The 20,468-nt window shown below is 43.3% G+C and overlaps 1 protein-coding gene across 9 annotated transcripts in view; it reads right to left on the reverse strand.

The window, feature by feature from the left end:
* The window catches only part of BCAS1 (brain enriched myelin associated protein 1), a 111,540-nt gene that overhangs the window by 42,650 nt on the left and 48,422 nt on the right, over window positions 1–20,468 (reverse strand). For 7 of the 9 annotated variants that reach the window (XM_040331511.1, XM_040331509.1, XM_040331505.1 and 4 more), the window contains exons 6-8: window positions 11,277–11,333; window positions 5,779–5,931; window positions 848–883 (exon numbers count right to left, since the gene is read on the reverse strand). In XM_040331511.1, the coding sequence (XP_040187445.1) occupies window positions 848–883; window positions 5,779–5,931; window positions 11,277–11,333 (246 nt within the window). The remainder of the gene's footprint in view (window positions 1–847; window positions 884–5,778; window positions 5,932–11,276; window positions 11,334–20,468) is intronic. The other 2 variants (XM_040331507.1, XM_040331506.1) reach the window with 1 other exon arrangement.

The raw sequence follows: 20,468 nt of genomic DNA on the forward strand, positions 1-20,468 counted from the left end.
CAAACCCCCCCTTAAGCACAGATGGACCCCCATCCCATTCAGTACCTCACATGAGTCATCAGCGCACCACAGGCAGAGGGTTCCTTCCCCCTGTGTACACATAAATACTGGAGGGGGAGGCGGCTTCACACTGGAAGGGGAGGCGGCTTCACACTGGAGGGGGAAGCTGCCGCGAGACTATTCAACACCTTCTCGATTTTCCAGGGGGGGTCAATTGCCTCCCCTTTCCCTATGGAGCGGACGCCCATGCTCTCTACTCAACTTTAGTATTTGGGATTACATACAAGTTAACAGACTTAGATGGATACAGTTAGGCCGGCCATACACTGGTAGAATTTGGTTTGTTCCAGGAACGTTTGTTTCGATTTTCGAATGATCGGTGGGGTCCAATCAATGATCCTTTTTGATCATTAGCCCAAGGATCAGGATAGAGCATTTTTTTTAGGGGAGCCGAAGCCCATTTGGTTGTACTTTTAAGGTCTTTCAAATGAAAATCGATTACCTAAATTGATGGTGAGACGGAATGCTCGTATCTTTCAAAATTTCCGTACGAACATTAAGGCCGGGTTCACACTTATGCGAATTGAATGCGCGTTTCACCGCATTCCATTCGCATGGCAGGAGAATGTGAATGGCTCTCTATGGTGCCATGTGCGGTGTGCCGGAAAAAGCAGTGGCCTTTTTGGTGCGTTCCAAGTCCGATTTCAGCCCGAAATCGGACCTGAAGCGGCGAACCAGCACTCACTGAACCGCTGCTGAGCACGGCGTGCGGCGTCCTTGAGCCTCAAACGAAATTCTGTGGGTGTATGGCCAGCTTTGGGCCGATCTCCGAACAATCCGTACTTACTTTGTCTCCGCCCGCCTGGACTTCATCTTTCTTTGGCTGGTTGGAAAAGAAAAACAACAACGTTAGGCAACGAGCGATAAAAAATGCAGACAAGTCACTCGTCCTGCGATTTCCTGACACACGCAGTGCAGTCAGATCTGTCCAGACTGCTGTTCCTGCATCACGATTGGCTGGCCTCCTGAACTGCATCGGACAGATCGGAATGGCCCATATTTTAAAAAAAAGGTGGCCATACACGCTTCAATAATATGATCGATTTCTTTTTCCTGTCAATCTCACCCGGAGAGATCAATCGATAGTCAACAACTGTTCCTCCCACTGACACCAATGATGGGACACTATTCCTCCCATTGGTACCAATGATGGGGCACTATTCCTCCCACTGATACCAATGATGGGACACTATTCCTCCCACTCACACCAATGATGGGACACTATTCCTCCCACTGACACCAATGATGGGACACTATTCCTCCCACTGACACCAATGATGGGACACTATTCCTTCCACTGATACCAATGATGGGACACTATTCTCCCACTGACATCAATGATGGGACACTATTCCTCCCACTGATACCAATGATGGGACACTATTCCTCCCACTGACACCAATGATGGGACACTATTCCTCCCACTGACACCAATGATGGGACACTATTCCTCCCACTGACACCAATGATGGGACACTATTCCTTCCACTGATACCAATGATGGGACACTATTCTCCCACTGACATCAATGATGGGACACTATTCCTTCCACTGATACCAATGATGGAGCACTATTCCTCCCATTGATGGGGTATTATTGCTCCCACTGACACCAATGATGGGACACTATTCCTCCCATTGATACCAATGATGGGGCACTATTTTTCCCACTGATACCAATGATGGGACACTATTCATCCCACTGACACCAATGATGGGCACTATTCCTCCCACTGACACCAATGATGGGGCACTTATCCTATTCCAATCTCACCCGGAGAGGTCGATCGATAGTCAACAACTCATTTTGATCAATAGGTCACACATGGGGGAAGTGAATTTCGATCAGTTAAGATTAGGGAGGAGCTGAACTGCCCCGGGTTCAGCTTGAGCAAGGTTCGTGAACTTCAAAGGGCCTTTTAGCCCAGATTCACACAAATCGTGCCATTTCAGCTGAACTCACGTGATTTCATACCTTGCATGTCATTTCTGACCTCTAGGGGGCGATTTTAGATACATCTGTTGCGGGTTCCTGCACAGATGTCTATACTAAAAATCGCACCCCAAAGTCGCCAAAACTAGTACAGGAACTACTTTTGGGAATCGGTGAGGCGCGGCACCGATTTCGGACGACACCGACCTGTCATGCGCCTGCTCACCGGGGAGATTGGCGGACAGATCAGCTGCTAAGCAAGCGAATCGCAACCGGCGGAATCAACCCCTGTGTTTAAGGATCCTAAATGGTTTGGAAGAGAAGTTGTGGCTATTAAAATTGTTTGTGGATTCGATCATTTTAATAGAAATCGCACATCGATCGGATAACAAAATCAAAGCGCGTATGGCCACCATAAAGGAGGAATCGAGAAGTAACCAATCAACATTTCTTCTGATCACATCACAGGCTGCAACAATGTATCAGCTTTTAGTAAATGTTAACACAGTAAAAAAAAAAAAAAGAAGAAAGATATGTAAACATGTACAATGTAAACAAGAAATTATACGTAAACATGTACAATGTAAACAAACAAGCATATGTAAACATGTATGATGCAAACAAACAAGAATATGTAAACATGTACAATGGAAACAAGAAATTATACGTAAACATGTACAATGTAAACAAACAAGAATATGTAAACATGTACGATGTAAACAAACAAGGATGTGTAAACATGTACAATGGAAACAAGAAATGATATGTAAACATGTATAGCTCCCAACTGTCCCTGATTTCGAGGGACTGTCCCTGATTTGGAGCAATGTCCCCTCTTTCCTCCTCATTTGTCCCTCATTTTGGTCTGATCCATAGAGATGTATATAAAATGCACTATTTATATATCAAAAAGTGTTTCTCAGCACTAAACCTTTCATTCACTTTCTAAATCCCTGCATTTGTAAATATCAAAAGCCAATATAAAGGAATAGTAGTTGTAAAAAAAAAAGCTTGTGAGTTTAACAGTTTTTTTTTGTATAATTCTCCATTAAAGGAGCATGGCAGGGGGTGTGTCCAATGCCCACTTAGTTTTGCTAATAAAAAAAGTTGGGAGGTATGAGGTTACATGTACAATGTAAACAAACAAGGATATGTAAACATGTACAATATAAATAAACAATGATGTGTAAACATGCACAATGTAAACAAACAAGGATGTGTAAGAGCCGGTTCACACTGGGGCGACTTGGGATCCGACTTGAAGTCGCCTCAAGTCGTCCCAAGTCGCGCTGTCGAGAAAAACAATGTAAGTGAATGGGAGTGGTGTTAATACACACGACTCGAGACGCTCCGACTTCAAAAGAAGTTCCTGTACTACTTCAATCCGACTTGTAGGCGATTTGTACCCATTGATTTCAATGGAAGTCGCCTCCAAGTCGGATCACTGTCTTAACTGAAGCGACTTTCCAGGAAGATAACATACATTTCTCAGGCAAACCTCTTCCTCCCCCTCCCTTTCTCTGTCTTAAAGGGTAGATGTCAGAGGTCTGTTAAGACCCACGATATCTCACCAAAGCCCCCCCCCCCCCCCCAACAGGGCTGATTAAAAAAAAGATATTTTTTTTGCAATAAATAATTTAAAAAATAAAATGTAAATAATAATAAAAAAACAAAACAAAACACACTGACACTCCACTACAACCCCCCCTCCTCCTAAAAAAAAACTCTATCTAATTCTAAAGCTTAAAAGGAAAAGGGAAAAGTTTGGGCTTTAGATATAGATTAATAGGAAAGGAACGACTTTCAGAAATCTCAAAGATCGGAGTCCACAGGAGATGCAGAAGACAAACTAACCAATAACCGCTAACCGCTTATTTTCTATATATATATATATAAAAAAGGAGAATTTGCACGTCTCTGCATGTTTACTGTACTAAAACATTGAGCAAGTGAAGGAAAACATCCCAGGCATCTATTATACCAGACCGAGTCCAACCCTGATTTATGGCATTCATCTGATGCACACTCCTGAGCCAACTTAAATAGTCTCACAAAGCGAACACACAAGGATAAGGATCTCTATAAAAAAAAAGAAAAAAAGAAGACAGTCCTTTTCAGTACAATGAGATTTAACAATTACAAATCACATGGCTGAAAAAAAGCTGTGACTATATAGTCAATCCTGACCTATATCGCCCCCTTGTGGTGTCACCAGGTAATACAGATATGTTCTAGTCCATATTCATTAAAGCGCAGTTCCAATCAAAAGTGGCACCTCTGCTTATTTGCTTTCTTTACCCCCCCGGTGCCCCATTTAGCACCTTTCAGGGGGGGGGGGGAGGCACCTGGTTTTGGTAAGTCCCTGTACCCACTTCTGGGGGACGGCGCTGCCCCCCTCCTCCTTCCTCTGCCGTCAGGTCAATTCGAGTATAAGTGCAGCAGGTAACCGGCCGTAAAGCCAAAACAGCTTCACTGTTGGGCTCCCATAGTGAAGATGGCGGCGGCTACAGCCTGTCCGAACATCGTCTGGGGTGCCGCCTTCGGGGCCTCCCTGGACCAGGGGCCATTGTGGTCGGTCGCCCTCCCTGTCCATGCCGCTGCCCTCCCTGTCCATGCAGCTGCCCTCCCCTGTCCATGCCGCTGCCCTCCCTGTCCATGCTGCTGCCCTCCCTGTCCATGCCCCCGGCCCCTTTCAGAATGCCGGGCGCATGAATTCCTATGACGGGGGTCGGAGGGGGGGGGGGTTTTGAAGCACATGATTAGAGCCTGTGAGCACAAATCGTACCCCCCCCCACACTCCAAAGCACACCCAACACAAATTCTCTACCCCTTAAAATTTCGCCTCTGAGCACAAATCCTACCCCCCCACTCCAAAGCCCCCCCCCCAACACAAATTCTCTACCCCTTAAAATTTCCCCTCTGAGCACAAATACTACCCCCCCACTCCAAACCCCCCCCAACACAAATTCTCTACCCCTTAAAATTTCCCCTCTGAGCACAAATCCACCCCCCCCACACTCCAAAGCCCTCCTCCTAGTATAAATCCTCCCCCCCCCCCCAATTTCCCCTCCTAGCACAAACACCCCTAAATCATCCCCACGAGCACAAACCCTCCTCCCCATCCCCCCTCCTAACACAAATCCCCCCAAATCACCAATCCTAGCACACAACCCCCCCCCCCCTCAATTTCACTGCCTAAATGTTTTACCCCCTGCTGTCCCCCAAATTCCCCCTCCCAACACAAATCAACCACCACAATTTCCTTGTGATGCCCCTTCCCCCCCCAGGTCACATGATACCACAGTGCCCATGGCAATCGCCCCCTCCTGCCCACCCCTTTTTCCTGGCCCTGCCTACGGTTCAGTCCTCGGGTTTAGAAAACAACCTACTTGGCTTCTTTATCCATGGCCAATCTTAGAAAGTATTTCAGGATCAGGAAGACACTCAGGCAATGAGCATTTTCTGAGGGTACGGTCAACCTTTATAAGGCTTATTCCCATTTACTTCAATTGATTAGAACAATACACAAAAAAGGGATAAAATATTAGGACAGGGGTGCAGATTAGTTTGTACGTTGGTCGACATACATGGCGTCTCTTGTTAGCATATTAGTAGCACGTGATGATGGATGAGTGGATGACCTTAGATGGTTTGGTGGATGGACACAGATGCCCTCTATCACCGATTGGCAGCTTCTGGCTGTTCAACCAACTAGAACCCAACAGTTGGAGAAGTTGCCATGCGGTGACAGTCGGGTCCTCTGGAAGAACTCCGCGGATACAAACCTTCGGCCTAAACAATCTCCCCAGTGTGCTGCTCTTGGAGCTCTCGGCCTTCTTCTGAGCCTTCATCTCCTTCTCCGGAGCCTGCAGAGTGGCTGCCTTCCCTTTCTCCTTCTTCGAAGACGATTTTCGCAGTCCACCATTTTCCTTTTTCTTCTGCTCAGATGGGGAAAAATACAATATAGAAAAGATTGCTGTGAATCCGGTTTGTCTGATCAGTTTCTGGGGGTCATGAAGAAGCCGGATCAAAGGGATGAAGCTGTGGGAACATCGGGGGTGACCTAGAACTGCCTTCATCATACGTCATATTCAGGTTACAATGGAACTCAAGCCAAAACTATATAGCATTAGATAAAGCGGGAATGGCTTAGATCCCTTTTCTGGTTGTTTATTGGTCCGTATCCCCATTTATATATATATTTTTTTAACAGTTTCCATTAAAAATATTTATGCCTAAAGAAACCCCCTTAACTGCTGCTCTTGATGACCTCACTAGAAGATGTGATACATTGTCCAATGTTGGGGAATACGGGTGATACAATGTCCAATATTGGGGAATACAGGCGATACAATGTCCAATGTTGGGGAATACAGGTGATACATTGTCCCATGTTGGGGAATACAGGTGATATAATGTCCCATGTTGGGGAATACGGGTGATATAATGTCCAATGTTGGGGAATACAGGTGATACATTGTCCCATGTTGGGGAATACAGGTGATATAATGTCCCATGTTGGGGAATACGGGTGATATAATGTCCCATGTTGGGGAATACGGGTGATATAATGTCCCATGTTGGGGAATACGGGTGATACAATGTCTAATGTTGGGGAATACGGGTGATACAATGTCCAATGTTGGGGAATACGGGTGACACAATGTCCAATGTTGGGGAATACGGGTGATACAATGTCCAATGTTGGGGAATAGAGGTGATATAATGTCCAATGTTGGGGAATACAGGTGATATAATGTCCCATGTTGGGGAATACAGGTGATATTATGTCCAATGTTGGGAATACGGGTGATATAATGTCCCATGTTGGGGAATACAGGTGATACAATGTCCAATGTTGGGGAATACGGGTGATACAATGTCCAATGTTGGGGAATACGGGTGATATAATGTCAATGTTGGGGAATACGGGTGATACAATGTCCCGTGTTGGGGAATACAGGTGATACAATGTCCCATGTTGGGGAATACGGGTGATACAATGTCCAATGTTGGGGAATACGGGTGATACAATGTCCAATGTTGGGGAATACGGGTGATACAATGCCCAATGTTGGGGAATACGGGTGATACAATGTCCCGTGTTGGGGAATACAGGTGATACAATGTCCCATGTTGGGGAATACGGGTGATACAATGTCCAATGTTGGGAAATACGGGTGATACAATGCCCAATGTTGGGGAATACGGGTGATATAATGTCCAATGTTGGGGAATACGGGTGATACAATGTCCCGTGTTGGGGAATACGGGTGATACAATGTCCAATGTTGGGGAATACGGGTGATATAATGTCAATGTTGGGGAATACGGGTGATATAATGTCCAATGTTGGGGAATACGGCTGATATAATGTCCAATGTTGGGGAATACGGGTGATACAATGTCCCGTGTTGGGGAATACAGGTGATATAATGTCCCGTGTTGGGGAATACAGGTGATATAATGTCCCATGTTGGGGAATACGGGTGATACAATGTCCAATGTTGGGGAATACGGGTGATATAATGTCCCGTGTTGGGGAATACAGGTGATATAATGTCCCATGTTGGGGAATACAGGTGATACAATGTCCCATGTTGGGGAATACGGGTGATACAATGCCCAATGTTGGGGAATACAGGTGATATAATGTCCCATGTTGGGGAATACGGGTGATACAATGTCCAATGTTGGGGAATACAGGTGATATAATGTCCCATGTTGGGGAATACGGGTGATACAATGTCCAATGTTGGGGAATACGGGTGATATAATGTCCCGTGTTGGGGAATACAGGTAATACAATGTCCAATGTTGGGGAATACGGGTGATACAATGTCCCGTGTTGGGGAATACAGGTGATATAATGTCCCATGTTGGGGAATACAGGTGATACAATGTCCCATGTTGGGGAATATGGGTGATACAATGTCCCGTGTTGGGGAATACGGGTGATACAATGTCCAGTGTTGGTGAATACGGGTCATGCAATGTCCCGTGTTGGGGAATACGGGTGATACAATGTCCCATGTTGGGGAATACGGGTGATACAATGTCCCATGTTGGGGAATACAGGTGATGCAATGTTCCGTGTTGGGGAATACGGGTGATACAATGTCCCATGTTGGGGAATACGGGTGATACAATGTCCCATGTTGGGGAATACAGGTGATACAATGTCCCGTGTTGGGGAATACGGGTGATACAATGTCCCATGTTGGGGAATACGGGTGATACAATGTCCCGTGTTGGGGAATACGGGTGATACAATGTCCCGTGTTGGGGAATACGGGTGATACAATGTCCCGTGTTGGGGAATACGGGTGATACAGGTATAGGGTACCCCCTACTCATTCACATGGAGAGGGGCAGGTCCTGGGGGCCCCCTTATTTAAGGAGCCTTTCAGATTTCGATATGCCCCCCGCCCACAGACCACCACAACCACTGCCCAGGGTTGTGGGTAAGAGGCCCTTGTCCCCATCTATTTGTCCCCATCTCCCTTGTCCCCCCTCCCCCAAAGCACACCCCCCTCCATGTGGTCGTATATGGTTTCAGGGGGTCCGGGTTTCAGGCTCAGATAAGGGTCTGGTATAGATTTTTGGGGGGGACCGCACGCCAATTTTAAAAACAATTTGGGATGGGGCCTGGTATGGATTGGGGGAGGGGACCCCATGCTGTTTAAAAAAAAAATTGTTTACATTTTGTTTACATTCTGCTGTCAGCAGGGAATCCCGCTGACAGCAGAGGAGTCATGGTTGTTAAGGATGTGGCGGCAGCCCGCTCCTCAAAAACAAGTTATTATTCACAATGACTTCAGATCTGTCCCAAAATAGAATAAAGACTTATAAAAAACTTTTTGAAACTTTTAGAAGCCAGCCGGTATAACGAAGATACGAAACGAATCCCGAGAACAAAAAACGGACCAACACAATGAAAACAAATAAACAACATTTCTACCCAACCAATCAGCATAAGATGAAGAGGAGGATACACCATCAGATCATTCCCACTCTCCTATCCAAAGCTGGCCTCCTCAACAAACTTAAAGGCTAACTCCACTTTTGCAAAAAAAAAAAAAAGCAAATAAAAAAAATAGCACAAAAAAAAAGCAAATAAAAGAACAAACTCTAGAAAATAAAAGAAAAAAAATTAGCAAAGAAAAAAAAAAGTAGCAAAGAAAAAATGTAGCAAAAAATAATAATAGCTAAATAAATAAATAAAATATCAAATAAAAGAAAAAAAATATCAAATAAAAGAAGAAAATAGCAAATAAAAAAAACTAGCAAATAAAAGAAAACAACTAACAAATAATAGAAAAAACTAGCAAAAAAAAACAACAACTAGCAAATAAAAGAAAAAGAAAAAAACTAGCAAATAATATGAAAAGAAAAAAAACTAGCAAATAAAAGAAAAAGAAAAAAACTAGCAAATAATAGGAAATAAAAAAAAACCTAGCAAATAAAATAAAAATAAAAAAACTAGCAAATAATATGAAAAGAAAAAAACTAGCAAATAAAAGAAAAAGAAAAAAACTAGCAAATAATAGGAAAAGAAAAAAACTAGCAAATAAAAGAAAACAAATAGAAAATAAAAAAATAAATAGCACAAAAATAAATACATAAACAAAATATCAAATAAAAGCAATAGCAAATAAAAGAAAAAGAAATTGCAAAGAAAAAAAAGTAGCAAATCAAAAACATAATTGCTAACTAAATAAATAAATAAATAAAATAGCAAATGAAAGAATTTTTTTTTTAAAAAAGTAGCAAATCAAAAACATAATTGCTAAATAAATAAATAAATAAATAAATAAATAAAATAGCAAATAAAAGAAAAAAAGCAAATAAAAGAAAAACAAGTAGCAAATAAAAGAAAAAAAGTAGCAAAGAAAAAATGTAGCAAAAAAAAAAAATAGCTAAATAAATAAATAAAATAGCAAATAAAAAAAAAAATAGCAAATAAAAGAAGACAATAGCAAATAAAGAAATGGCTCATTGATTTTTGCCAGAAGTCTGCACTCAGATACAAGTTAGATTCCAGGCATCCCCTGCAACAAAAATGTCATTTTTGATGAGATTACTCCCAATAGGAAATCTATAGGGAAGCAGACCCTGCCACTTTCCTCATCGGATCCCTGCAGGTGCAGCGGCTGGTTGATAATTGTGAAACCACTCCCATTAGATTCACTTCTCCACATGGACACAGACAGACACACAGGGATTTCTTCAGAATAACAAAAAGGTAACAAAGTTTGTTAAAAATCCTTGTACTGTATGGAGATCACCCAGAGGGGGGAGGGGCTTTTTCTTTTTATTCCTCAACAAAAGTGGAATTACACTTCAAACTCGGCTTTTATTTCGGAAAGTGGATCTAATGGTTTCAGTAGCGGTCATTTAATGTGATTGTGGATTATCTTTCTATGTAATAGATTCAGAGGCGGCTCTAGGCTTTGTGAGGCCGTAGGCAAAACTTAGACATGAGGCCCCCCCCTCCCCCCACTCACACCCATAATGGGAAAAATAATTCAAGCAAGAAAAATGGCTGCAGAAAATGCACGGCTCTATCACACAGGTGATCAGCACCACTTCCAGGGCACCCTCCTCACTCATCAGACATATTCAGTCACTGCAAGGGGGGGGGGGGAGAGAGGGGGAGGTGAGAAAGAGAAAGGGACGATGGCGCAGACATTAGTATTAACCACAGGCAAATTAGGCAGCCGCGAGTCCCCTGTGAGTGCAAGGCCTTAGGCGACCGCCTAATCAGAGAGCCGCCTCTGAATAGATTTATCTTTCTTTTTTCTTATCGAGTGGTCTCTTAATTTTGAGGAAGATACTGTGATGCCTTTTTTTTCAGTATCTAGCGAACCGAAGCAGGTAAGAATCTGCAATAAAGTCCGCTAAGATCTTTTCAATGTTGGTAACTCACCTGGAGATGATTTGTTTATTTTTTTACAAGAGGAAGTACTCTCTAACCGGTCTCGGTAAAGCCGGAGATTTTCCGTGTTGTAGACTCGGCCGCCTGCAGACACCCCCCCCCACACACACACACCGCCTCGCCTCGCTCACAATCCTGGGAAAACAAACACAACTCGGCCAGCCGGATTTCTCAGTGACGGATGGAGGAAAGATTGGAGATCCGACCCGGGCACTGCCAGCTACTGAAGACGCCCCACGGGCCAAAAATAAATAAATAGGGCTACAGGACACCACCCCCACCTCCGACACTCATTACTCCATGGCGGCCGACCCAAAAATCTGCACAACCAGCTCATCCACCTACCTTATCCTCCACGTCGGATTTTGACTCCTCTTCGGACTTCAGGCCGGGCTTGTTGACCTAATAAAAACAAAAAAAAAGACACCCAAAATGTTGAAATGTTGATGGTTCTCCACACAAGCACGCTTTAGGCAAAACGGTGGGGGTGACAGGGCACGCCAGGGCTGAAACAAGGGGGTGGGCTGGAGGGACAGCTTCCCTGGGCGCAGAGAAGCAAGGGGGCAAAGAATGGATGCAGGTGTGGTACACCCTTTCTACGGCATGCTCAATTTATTTTGCATTCTGTTCTCTTTTACTCTATTATATTCTATTCTTTTATTGTCTATTCTATTCTTTACTATGCTATTCTGTTTTTTTTATAATTCATTATATGTCCATCGCCAGTAACTTGTCCTGACCTGCATCGGTCCGGAGGATAGGAGAGGAGAAGACAGCGACAGCGGGCGCGGCTCACATTTTTGATTGTTTGTCTCCCCTGCCTTCTGGCCGCCATGTTCAGTATCTGGCGCACTGTGATTAGGCGTATGGTGGGTCATGTGTGGAGGCGGGACTTCAGGAGCAACTGTGATCGTGGACAGGCCAGCCCCATGCCTCACATGACCACCATACGCCCAATCACAGGGCGCTGGACACTGAACATGGTGGCCGGAGCGCCCCCCCGAAAACTTAACAGGGACTTAAAATTAGGAGGAGGCTGCCAGTAGTGACACACACTGGAGTGAAGTTTTGCCCCCCTAAATGTCGCGTCCCCAGGGCCATGTCCCCCTCTGCACCCCCCATGCTACGCCACTGTACCACCGTCAATAGCAATCGAAGAAAAATAAAATTGGTCGCACGCCATGGAAGGAAGAACTTCTGTAGAATAGTTACTTTGGGCCAGATTCACAGTGGAGATACGACGGCGTTTCTCCTGATACGCCGTCGTATCTGTTGTTCTATCTATGCGGCTGATTCATAGAATCAGTTCCGCATAGATAGCCAGAAGATCCGACAGGTGTAATTGTTTTATACTGTCGGATCTTAGGATGCAATACCGCGGCCGCCGCTGGGAGGGAGTTTGCGTCATAAACCAGCGTCGGGTATGCAAATTAGGAGTTACGGCGATTCCCGACGGATTTTCGCGTTCGCTACGTCACCGCTAGTCTAGTTTCCCGTCGCGAAGTTAGTCGTCGTTTTAGGTGCCCTAACTTTAGTCAGCAAGCGTATTGCTGTCTAAAGTATGGCCGTCGTTCCTGCGTCGAAATTAAAAAAAATAACGTCGTTTGCGTAAGACGTCCGGGAATACGGAATCACGCTACGCGCGTCGCCGTTCGAAAAAAATGACGTCACGGCGCGCAAAGCACGACGGGAATTACGAAACGGAGCGTGCGCAGTAGGTCCGGCGCGGGAGCGCGCCTAATTTAAATGGCACACGCCCATTTAAATTGGCCCGCCTTGCGCCGGAGGCCGCCGGCGGAGGATTTCATCGCAAGTGCTTGGTGAATCAGGCACTTGCGATGAAAACTTGCGGCGGTGTAACGTATCTACGATACGTTACGCCGCCGCAGTTATATGTGAATCTGGCCCTTTATTGTCAAGGTGCCAAAAGGGCGTAGACAGGATGTTACAGGAACGTTGGCAGACCGGTTTCGCATGGATAACCCGCACGAGTTACCTGCGTGAGACCGGTCTGCCAATGTTCCTGTAACGTCCTTTTGGCACCTTGACAATAAAGTAACTATTCTACAGAAGTTCTTCCTTCCATGGTGTGCCACCAATTTTCTTTTTCTTCGATAATTATTTGATCTCTTTCAGATTTTGTAAGTTTGCCCACCAAAAATCCAGAAAAAAAAATCACATAATACAAATGTTCAGTTCAGTGAGTAACAGCGGCGGTGCGTCCATAAAGGGCGCGTGGGCGCCGCCCCCTCTCTCCTGCCATCTCTCTATCACCATAGATAGATTCATGCAATAAATGAATTTATCTATGGTCGCCGCTGCCGCTCCCTATTCAGGTGCCTGACCCCTTTTTTCGGGCGCCGGGCACCTGAATTACAGCGGCGGGGTATTTTTTGGAAGCACCTGATTGGAGCCGTAAGGCTCTAATCGGCATCCAAAAAGGTGAACTGCGGGCGCCATGCTGGGAGCTCGCTATTCACTCAATATTTTGTTAGGAAAGCGAATGAAAATTTGCTTTCCTATCACTGAACCGCCTTCTCAGCCAATCAGGTGCTCGGGTCTGTTACCTGTCAACTGATTGGCTGAAACGACAGGCGCTGTGATTGGACGCCGCCTATGAGGCGTCCAAATCATAGCAGAGGACGGAAAGAAAAGGACGGGAGAAGACATTGAGGAGCGTGGAGGACACCGCCGCCCCACTAAGACAAGGTAAGTGCCGGGCGGGCGGGGAATGCACACTGGCAGCATTTCATGGGCACAGTGGCTGCAATTGATGGCACAGTTGCTGCGTTTGATGGGCACACTGGCTGCGTTTGATGGGCACACTGGCTGCGTTTGATGGGCACACTGGCTGCGTTTGATGGGCACACTGAGGAAAAAAAAAACAAGTGTAATCTCCTCTCTCCTGACAAAAGATAATAAGTGGGGGGGCCCCGTTGGGCCCCTTACATGTGTAATGCTAAAATACATAGGGCCAGATCCAGAGAGCAAGTACGCCGGCGTATCTACTGATACGCCAGCGTACTTTCAAATTTCCTGCGTCGTATCTTTAGTTTGAATCCTCAAACCAAGGTACTACGGCATTTGCGTAAGATCCGACAGGCGTACGCCTTCGGATCGTAGGTGCAATACTTCGGCGCCCGCTGGGTGGAGTTCGCTTCGTTTTCCCACGTCGGGTATGCAAATTAGCGATTTACGACGATCCACGAACGTACACACGGCCGTCACATTTTCAAAACGTCGTCTGTAGTCGGCTTTTTCCGGCGTATAGTTAAAGCTGGTATTTTGCGGCGTATAGATAGACTTGCCATGTTAAGTATGGCCGTCGTTCCCGCGTCGAAATTTGACTTTTTTTTTTTTTGCGTAAGTCGTCCGTGAATAGGGATGGACGTAACTCACGTCTAAGTTCAAAAAATGACATCGTTGCAACGTCATTTCGCGCAAAGCACGGCGGGAAATTTCTGGACGAGGCATGTGCAGTTCATTCGGCGCGGGGATGCGCTTCATTTAAATGAAACCCGCCCCCTGATCGCCGATTTGAATTCCGCCGCCAGAAATACACTACGCCACCGTAACTTACAGCGCAAAATCGTTGAGGATTCGAAATTCCGCCAGGTAAGGTACGGCGGCGTAGCGTATCTCTGATACCCTGCGCGGATCCAATTCTCTCTGGATCTGGCCCATAAAGTTTTACAAAAATTAAAACAAAAAAGGGGGCCAGACGGGCCTGTAAGGGGCCCTGGGGACCATCGGGCCCCTTACAGGTGTAATGCAAAAAATAAATTAAAAAAACATTTAAAAAAAACGGGAGGGGGGCCAGCCGGGCCCCTTAGGCCTCGTACACACGACAGAGAAACTCGACGTGCAAAGCCCGTCGAGTTCCTCGACGAGTTCCTTGTTGAACTTGTCGAGAAGCTCGGCAGGCTTGCTTTGCGTACACACGTAACATACCAAAATCTGGTCGTTCTCCGGCGCGATGACGCTCACGACGTATGACGCGACTATAAAGGGGAGGTTTGATTTTGTTGGCGCCACCCTTGGGGCTCCTTTTGCTGATTCCGTGTTTACGCGTGTTAGTAAAAGTTTGGTGAGTGACGATTCGTGCTTTTCAGTCTTTGTGCTTTCAGATTGATCTCTGCCGTTCAGTTTGTACTTGTGTGGGTCGTATCTAGGCAATCGAGACGTGCGGTCAGGTCGTATTGTTTTACATTGCGGTCCTGTCCACGCGTTTTTCATTGTCAGGGTCGTTCTTCATAGGTCTTGCTGTTCTTCACTGCGGTCTGTTTAGTGCAATTCTGATTTGTCGTTCGTAACTAGCCTTGTAGCCATGTTGCAGGCACCTAGTCGTCGCCGACTTCGTGCTAAGCATCTTCTGTCTATAGGTCTGTTTGTTTATGACCTAGACAATGAGGAGTTCATGAACAGGAGGAGGACACGTTCATGGACCAAGAATTGGTTGCTCCGTAGGAACCAATTCTCTCACATGCCTTTGCTGCGGGAGCTTCAGGAAAATAATCCTGTTGATTACAGGAATTTCCTGAGGATGTCTGATCCCGTCTTTCAGCACCTGTTGGCTTTGGTGTCCCCCTATATTACCAGGCAGGACACCGTTATGCGGGAAGCCATCAGTGCTGAGCAGAGGCTAGTTGCCACCCTCCGTTATCTGGCAACTGGGAGAAGCCTTCAGGACTTAAAGTTCTCCACGGGCATCTCCCCCCAGGCTCTGGGCCTCATCATTCCTGACACCTGCTCTGCCATCATCCAGGTTCTGCAGGAGGAATATATGAGGGTAAGTTTTCTCCTTTAATATCACATTTTATGTCTATAATGTATGCTAATGTCTTGTAGTTATCTCCTCCTTCCCTAATTACCATGTCTGGAATATGCTGTGAATGTCCCCTTTGCCCCCATGCATGATGTAAACTTTGATGCCCCTTTTTTGGCCTACATGCATATTTTCCATCACTTACCTCCCCAGCATGCTATCCTGGGCCCCAACCTACCTAGTCTAGTCACTTCCCAATGTATTGTGTTATATCCATTGTAATGTCCCCCCCCTCCCCTCCAAAATGTGTTGTAAAGTCTATGTTCACCAATATTTAATTTTATTTGATTTTAATTTTAGGACTCCCAAACTCATCTAGCCCTCCCCTCCAAAATGTGTTGTAAAGTCTATGTTCACCAATATTTAATTTTCTTAGATTTTAATTTTAGGACTCCCAAACTCATCTAGCCCTCCCCTCCAAAATGTGTTGTAAAGTCTATGTTCACCAATAATCAAAATTAATTTTTTTTAGTACTCCCAAACTCATCTAGCCCTCCCCCAAACTTGGGCATTGGCCCATCAGAGGGGGTGTTTAATGTGTTAATTGGCTAAATATATTTAGATATAATATGCTAGTTCCCAGAAATGTTATAATGCTTATAATGTCTTTGTATAATCTGCTTGCAAGGTTATGTGGCTAATTTTTTCTTTTTTTCTTCCCCAGCTTCCGTCCACACCACAGGAGTGGCAGTCTGTGGCTTTGGACTTCCAGACCCGATGGAACTTCCCCAACTGCGGGGGAGCTATCGACGGGAAGCACGTCCGCATCGTGCCTCCACCCCGTTCAGGATCCCAGTTCTTTAATTATAAGGGGTTCAACAGTATTGTGCTGATGGCGGTGGTGTCAGCACAGTATGAATTCCTTTTTGTGGATGTCGGGATGAATGGACGGGTATCGGATGGGGGAGCCTTCAGGCAGACGGAGTTCGCGCTTCGCCTTCAGGATGATGATCTGTCATTGCCACCGGATGACCAGAATGTAGAAGGCCTGCCATTTGTTTTCCTGGCTGATGAAGCGTTTGCCCTGGGACCCCATCTTATGAGGCCATTCCCTCAGCGCACCCTCACCCCAGAGAGGAGTGTCTTTAATTTCCGGCTGGGCCGAGCACGTAGAGTGGTTGAGAACGCTTTCGGCATCATGGCCAGCCGGTTCCGCCTTTTCCTCACCTCTCTCCACATGGCGGAATATAAGTGGAATACAATTATTTTTGCCTGCTGCATTCTCCACAATTTTTTAAGGAGACAATCTCCAAATTATATGGCCCTGGTTGGGCCCGAGGCACAACATTTGACCCCTGCAGAAACTTTGGCGGGCCTTGAAGCTGGCCACACAGGACTGCCCCCCCAGAGTGCCCGTGAAGTCCGGGACAAATACATGGACTATTTCATGGGTAGGGGGGCAATACCATCTCAATCAAATTTGCCCTAATTGTAGCTTTCTTAAAAATAAATCATAATTTTTTTTCTAAACTTGTTATGTCTTGCTTGTGTTGTTTGGAGTTCTTTACTAAGTGTAACTAAGTGTATTTTCATTATCAACTAGCAAACATTTCCCAGGTGACCCCCAAACCAAACACATAGAAAATTTGACGTATTTTAGGAAAAACACCACACACTTTTTTGATGTTCAAAAGCTCTTTATTTTCTAAATTTTTTTATTTTTATTTATTCATAAATACCCTACAAAATTTTTTTTTATATTTTCTCATACAATATACAATCATTTTTGTGTGTGATTTTTCTCATACAATATACAATCATTTTTGTGTGTGATTTTTCTCATACAATATACAATCATTTTTGTATTTTTGTGGGTGATTTTTCTCATACAATATACAATCATTTTAGTATTTTTTTGGTTGATTTTTCTCATACAATATACAATCATTTTTGTATTTTTTTGGTTGATTTTTCTCATACAATATACAATCATTTTTGTGGGTGATTTTTCTCATACAATATACAATCATTTTTGTATTTTTGTGGGTGATTTTTCTCATACAATATACAATCATTTTTGTATTTTTTTGGTTGATTTTTCTCATACAATATACAATCATTTTAGTATTTTTTTGGTTGATTTTTCTCATACAATATACAATCATTTTTGTATTTTTTTGGTTGATTTTTCTCATACAATATACAATCATTTTTGTGGGTGATTTTTCTCATACAATATACAATCATTTTAATATTTTTTTGGTTGATTTTTCTCATACAATATACAATCATTTTTGTATTTTTTTGGTTGATTTTTCTCATACAATATACAATCATTTTTGTGGGTGATTTTTCTCATACAATATACAATCATTTTTGTATTTTTGTGGGTGATTTTTCTCATACAATATACAATCATTTTTGTATTTTTTTGGTTGATTTTTCTCATACAATATACAATCATTTTAGTATTTTTTTGGTTGATTTTTCTCATACAATATACAATCATTTTTGTATTTTTTTGGTTGATTTTTCTCATACAATATACAATCATTTTTGTGGGTGATTTTTCTCATACAATATACAATCATTTTTGTATTTTTGTGGGTGATTTTTCTCATACAATATACAATCATTTTTGTATTTTTTTGGTTGATTTTTCTCATACAATATACAATCATTTTAGTATTTTTTTGGTTGATTTTTCTCATACAATATACAATCATTTTTGTGGGTGATTTTTCTCATACAATATACAATCATTTTTGTATTTTTTTGGTTGATTTTTCTCATACAATATACAATCATTTTTGTATTTTTTTGGTTGATTTTTCTCATACAATATACAATCATTTTTGTATTTTTTTTGGTTTTTTTTTGATTAAATAAAGTAGAAAATCTTGTTTTATTATTTTTTTGGTTTTTTTTTGATTAAATAAAGTAGAAAATCTGGTTTTATTATTTTTTTGGTTTTTTTTTGATTAAATAAAGTAGAAAATCTGGTTTTATTTTTTTTTTGGTTTTTTTTTGATTAAATAAAGTAGAAAATCTGGTTTTATTTTTTTTTTGGTTTTTTTTTGATTAAATAAAGTAGAAAATCTGGTTTTATTATTTTTTTGTTTTTTTTTAAATTAAATAAACATTAAAATCTGGTATATAAAATTTTTTTTGGTATTTTTTTTAGATTCAGAGTCTCCCCAAAACATCAAGTAAATTTTTTAATTTATTTTCCACCCTCCTTGTTCTTTCTTTAATTTGTCGGTTGGCCAGATGAATCTCCTCCACCTCTTCTCTGCAGGCCCAGATTTCAGATATAACCATCTGTTTTGTATGCCTGTCCAAGCCACCACCTGATCCTGAAATGTGGGACAAAACCATTTTTTAAAATTAGGCAGGCCTACATCTACATTACCTGAAGCTGGGTTAGTTATATGTTACTTTACCTGATGTGGTGGCAGGCTGCGCATCATCACCATCCCTCGGGGGTGTGGCTTGCTGGACTTCTTGCTCCCGTGTCGAAGCTTCATGACGCCCTACGAGAATGAAGAAAATGGAAACAGGTTTTTTCTAGCTTATAGGCCTGAAAGAGGAATATGATTCACTTTAGACAATTTCTGGGACTATTGATGTTTTGAAAAACCCCTCAGGGCAAAACACAGGATTGAAGGCATTCACAAAGATCCTGACAAATCTTGTAGCTTTGGTCTACTTTTAAACATGTAAGCCAACAAAGTATACACTGGATCACCTCAGCTCTGTGTGAATCCCAAAATGGGTTATTAAAGGGGACAACAATTATGCAAATGAGTCCACATGTGTCACCGACTGCTGAGCAGACTCTCCTTTTACTGTATATTTAATTAATAAAAAAAGTTTGGTGGTTTTAATAGCACATCTACATTATTTTCACGATTGATCTCACCACAATTTTAAAAAAATGTCCTAATTTCTAGGATTTTAAACACAATATTTAGTCGTTCCGAATGGACGTCCAGTTTGACGACAAATTATTGTGCCTAAAAAAATATTACAGTACAACCTGAAATCAAAAACACATGGCGCGGAACAAATCTTACAAAATATATAACAAACTTACTTCTTCTAATCACTCTCCTGATCCTCTTCATTTGTTCCGGCTCCCGTTTTTTAAGGTCACACCACCTTTTCCGGATCTGCTCCTTGGACCTTTTCACCCCAAATTTCTGATGGAGACTCCTCCTCACCTTCTCCATTATTTGGGCCTTGACCTTATTAGGGTACTTATATGGCCCATGCCTCCCATCGTAGTCCTCTGCTTTGAGGATGAGGACCATCTCCACCATTTCCTCAAAGGTCATGTTGGAGGCCTTACACCTGATTCGCCGTGCTGCCATCTTCTCCAACATGTGCTTCCAACAAAAAAAAGATGGAAAAGGGGCGGGGAAAATACGATACCATGAACGTCAGGGGCGGGGAGACGTGCGTAAAGTCCCACATGCGCGTGTATAAAGGGCTACCACGTGAGTAAAAGGGGCGTTCACAGTTTGTGGAAGACGGCGGAGATAACGATCGGGTCAAAGACCGGTATGTAACTACATTTTACATGTTTTTCTTGATTGAATGATTTTGTGGCCTACATCTTAGGTTCAGAAATTACAACATAGCCAGTTTTTAATTTGAAGGTAATGGTCCGCTATAGTGCCGTCGTACGTAAACAACGCTTTGATTATGCATTTTGATCCAACTACTGTTGTGTGGGCAATCTCGGTTCTCATCAGGATGTCTTCTAAAAA

The sequence above is a fragment of the Rana temporaria genome, chromosome 12 (genome assembly GCF_905171775.1).
Source record: "Rana temporaria chromosome 12, aRanTem1.1, whole genome shotgun sequence".
Taxonomy (NCBI): domain Eukaryota; kingdom Metazoa; phylum Chordata; class Amphibia; order Anura; family Ranidae; genus Rana; species Rana temporaria.